This window comes from Triticum aestivum, chromosome 7B, assembly GCF_018294505.1.
Source record: "Triticum aestivum cultivar Chinese Spring chromosome 7B, IWGSC CS RefSeq v2.1, whole genome shotgun sequence".
NCBI classification, from domain to species: domain Eukaryota; kingdom Viridiplantae; phylum Streptophyta; class Magnoliopsida; order Poales; family Poaceae; genus Triticum; species Triticum aestivum.
This window is the reverse complement of record NC_057813.1, coordinates 599,002,165-599,006,544: the sequence shown is the minus strand read 5'-3', so window position 1 is coordinate 599,006,544 and position 4,380 is coordinate 599,002,165. Positions and strand designations below refer to the sequence as shown.

The window sequence follows — 4,380 nt, the reverse complement described above, 5'->3', positions numbered from 1 at the left end:
CCGCCTCTGCCGCCCGCCTCGCCACCACGCGCCGCGCGGTGGGTTGCGGGAATGAGCCGAGCCGACGGCTTCTTCCCCGACATCGACAACCTCCTCGACGACATGGCTGGTTCATATATGCAGATGTTATTACCTTCTTTCTGTTAGATCGCATGACTAGTTTTATCCCTGTTATATTAGTCATGCTTTATCTAATATTTTTATTAATAAAATCATTTGATAAATTGCTCATATTTTAACAATCGGGCTATAAATGCTCTAATGCTACAGCTAAAATCCAGTCCGTCGAAGTCGAAGGTTTTTCGGGGCAGTTTTCTTGACGTAACAGGTGAGTTGTTCTTTTGCAGCGCGAGGAGACCCCATATGCCAGACGGTTGGTGAGTCTTCGCGGCAGACTCCGGTGGCGGCCTGCTAGCCTTATCCCAAACCCAAAGCACCCAGGTCCAGACCTACTTACTGATTGTATCTCAGTCCCCAAATTGTGGCTTAGCCTATTATTACAACGGGAAAACGCTCGATCGCGCTTGCTCTTCGCCTTCCGGTCTCCCATCTTTCTGCTTCTTCTTGGTCGGGCGGACATGGGCTCGCCGGATATCCTTCAACGTGTAAGTCAATCAGTTGCCTAAACCTATTTAATGACAACTACTTGGCCTGCTTATGTAGTTGTTTCTTGCTTGGATCTGGATGTATATAAAGAAAGCTCTGATTTGTATTTTGTAGTTGTTGATTGATACGGGCATGTAGCACGATCATTGCCATGATTCCTGAGTTGCTCACCCACTTTGTTTCTGTCCTGTCCTCTGAAAGTTCGGGAGAGAAATACTCTGTTTTTCTTTGTAATCAAGACCAAGGCAGCTCCATGTCCATGGTGGTAGCATTTGCAAGTTTCTTTTTCTTTTTAAAAGTAAAAAGCATTTGCAAGCTTTTGAATGACCGCAAGATAGATAGGTCACTTGCTCTTGGATTAAATCTTCCTTTGTGCTAACTTCAATCTTTTTTAGTATATAATACGACGACTGACTTTTCTTGGGTCAATCGATTTGTTTTGAGCCGTCGGATGCAGAATGAATGGTCAGATCACCTTCTTCAACCTTCTGCCATCCTGTTCATCTTCTTCCCGAAACCGCCCCATGCCCCAATGTACCACCGGCCCAACCCAGCCGCCTGCCTCTGCTACCCGCGGCCGGCGATACTCCCACGCCAGCCTCGCCCACCGCCCTCCCCCACCTCGCACCGCCCCAGCCATCCCTTTAACTCGACGACCACCAGATTTTCCTCTCGGCAAACTTCGCACGCGCACCCGTCAACCTTCGGACTCGCCTCCGGCGGCTGCAGCTCGTTCCTGACCGAGGCCTTGCTGGCATCCCCGGGCCTCGCTTCACTCACCCCAGCGCTGTGGTCGGTGACTCCGGTGGTCCACACAGCTGCTGCTTCTTTCCCAAAAGAACCGACTAACCCAAATTTCAAATTCAAGCGACCGAGGTTCAGCTAAACTGATAAATTTTTGTTGTACAAATTTTTTGAAATTTACTTGCCACCGCATGGGCTAGCTAGCCTAGCTGTACTGCTGTAGCCTGACACTTTTACGCGCGTGTTTCGTTTCAGTGAGGTGAGGTGCAATGGGCGCCGGAGGACTGGTGGTGGAGGTGTGGAAAGAGTGGGGGATCCAGATACTGGTCGTCCTCAGCTTCGTGCTGCAGCTGGTGCTCCTGGTGTTCGCCGGGGTCCGTCGGCGCAAGTCCTCCGCCGCGCTGATGATCCTCCTCTGGCTGGCGTACCTGATGGCGGACAACGTGGCGGTGTACGCGCTCGGCCACATATCCCTGGACAACCGGCCGCACGAGGACGGGCTGGTGGCCTTCTGGGCGCCCTTCTTCCTGCTGCACCTGGGCGGCCAGGACACCATCACCGCCTACTCCCTGGAGGACAACCAGCTGTGGCGGCGCCACCTGCTGACCCTCCTGGTGCAGGCGTCGGGCACCGGCTACGCTCTCTACCGCTACATCCCTGGCACCCCGACGCTGGTCGCGGCCACCGTACTCATCTTCGTCGTCGGGTTCCTCAAGTACGGCGAGCGGGTGTGGGCGCTGGAGCGCGCCAACATCGAGACCCTCGACCCGCTCCACCACGTCCTGCAGGGCACCGACGCCAGGCTGTACAGCAGGGGGGTGTCCGTGGACGCCGAGGAGGAGCTCCTGCTCGACGCCCACTACATGTTTGGCTTCTGCAAGAGCGCCTTCCTCAACATCGACCAGGGGTCCCGCTTCAGGAACGCCAACTTCGCGGTGGGCAGCCTCATGCGCAGCAGGCTGTTCAACCGCGGCATGTACATGTACGACCTGGTGGAGGCGGAGCTCTCCATCATGTACGACCTGCTCTACACCAAGGCGCCCGTGATCCACACCTGGCAGGGCTGCTCCGTCCGCGCCGTCGCGCCGGTCGCCACCGTGGCCGCCTTCTTCCTCTTCCACCTCGACGTCAAGGCCTCCTACGGCAGAGTCGACGTTGCCATCACCTACCTCCTGTTGGTCGGCGCCGTCGCCCTGGAGATCACGTCGGTGCTGAGGGCGCTGGGATCCACGTGGACCTGCGCCTACCTGGACTCGTGGGAGTTCGACGAGACCAATGTTGTGATCATGCGCCTCCGCCGGCTTGTCAACGCCGGAAGCAAAAGGCGGAGGTGGCTGCACTCCGTCGGGCAGCACAACGTGTTGGACTACTGCTGCCGTGATCCGACCGAGCTCAGAGGCAGAGTCATGGAGGCGGTGAGGCTCGGGGGTTGGTGGAAGAAACTGCATTTCTCAAGGACCATTCCGATTTCAGACGAGTTCAAGGAGTTGGTGATAGTGCACATAGCGCAGAAGATGCGCTTCTCTGAGAGATGGGACTTGATGGAGGCCCGAGGCAGCTCCGTGCTTGCCGACGCCGGGATGATGGAGGATGTGGGCTGGAGCGTCGGAGGCAGGGATTTCGCCGAGTGCATCTTCTTCTGGCACATCGCGAGCGACATTTACCTCCGCTGCCACAACCACAACAGGAAGGAGCACACTCGAGAAGACCATGAGCTAGCGGAGGCCATCAAGGTGCTATCCAACTACATGGGGTTCCTGCTCCTGGTGCGCCCCGGCCTGCTGCCCGGCGGCGTTCGGCGCAACTTCCTCTCCGACAGCAGCGCCGTTTTCGAGAAAATGTGGAGGTTTACAAAGCGTGTCTGGACAAAAGATGAGGTGTTTCTGGACCTGAACCTGACGACCGAGGAGTTCTGCCGGTTGATGCTTAAGAAGCATGGCGACGGCCACGACAAGGGTGACACGGCGGCTCCCCGGACTCCGCTCAGCGGCGTACGTCTCGCCAGTAAGCTGCTCCGGAATGAGTGGAAGTTGCCCAACATGCTGCAGGTCATCTTCGGGGTGTGGATGGAGTTCCTGTGCTACGCAGCCCACCACAGCACCGAAATCTCCCACTGCAGGCAGCTCGGCAGTGGCGGCGACTTCCTCACTGTCACCCGCCTCTTGCTGGATCACTACAGGTTGTTTAACACCATCGAAGGCTTGGATTAATCCTAGCTCGTCACATAGACATAACTCGATCTCTATTGGTTTCTTTCTCTCACATACGTAGTTTCTTTTTAGATCAAAGGCATGAGGTGCGCCCAGCTTTGTATAGTGGGATCTCTAAAAAAACTTACACTATTTAGGAACGAAGTGAATATAAAGCAAAGACAGGCCACACGACTTACAAATACAAGGTCTTACAAAAGTTAATACATGTTCCAAATCGGGTCAACAGAGAGCGAAAAGATTTAGGTGCAGAGTTGTTGGACCGTTGCTTTTTTTTTTAACACAGTACAGACGCAAGCGCTCATACATACGCGCGTACACTCATGTTTGGCCAGCCGACGTGGATGAGTACCCTACCGCCAGGGAACCTGGCGATAGCCTGTCTAAACATACCGCCAGAGCCCCTGGCGGTTGGGAGTGCTGGGTTTTGCCTTCGCAAAGTTTCTGTAACGAAATATGGAAGTGCCCTGGCGATAGCACTGTTGGAAATATGCCCTAGAGGCAATAATAAAAGTGTTATTATTATATTTCTTTGTTCATGATAATAGTCTTTTATTCATGCTATAAATGTATTATCCGGAAATCGTAATACACGTGTGAATACATAGACCACAATATGTCCCTAGTGAGCCTCTAGTTGACTAGCTCGTTGTGATCAACAGATAGTCATGGTTTCCTGGCTATGGACATTGGATGTCGTTGATAACGGGATCACATCATTAGGAGAATGATGTGATGGACAAGACCCAATCCTAAGACTAGCTCAAAAGATCGTGTAGTTCATTTGCTAGAGCTTTGCCAATGTCAAGTATCTCTTCCT

At 53.8% G+C, this 4,380-nt stretch overlaps 1 protein-coding gene across 1 annotated transcript; it reads left to right on the top strand.

The window, feature by feature from the left end:
* Nucleotides 1-383: 383 nt before the first annotated feature.
* On the top strand, nucleotides 384-3,693 carry LOC123160690 (uncharacterized). Its single transcript, XM_044578536.1, has 2 exons — nucleotides 384-605; nucleotides 1,606-3,693. Exon 2 carries the CDS (start codon nucleotides 1,620-1,622, stop codon nucleotides 3,558-3,560), a length of 1,941 nt encoding a protein of 646 aa, XP_044434471.1. The 5' UTR covers nucleotides 384-605; nucleotides 1,606-1,619; the 3' UTR covers nucleotides 3,561-3,693.
* Nucleotides 3,694-4,380: the final 687 nt, after the last annotated feature.

Bases quoted from the DNA above. Each gene is read 5' to 3' on its own strand.
- LOC123160690 (XM_044578536.1), top strand. From the start codon at position 1,620: ATGGGCGCCGGAGGACTGGTGGTGGAGGTGTGGAAAGAGTGGGGGATC.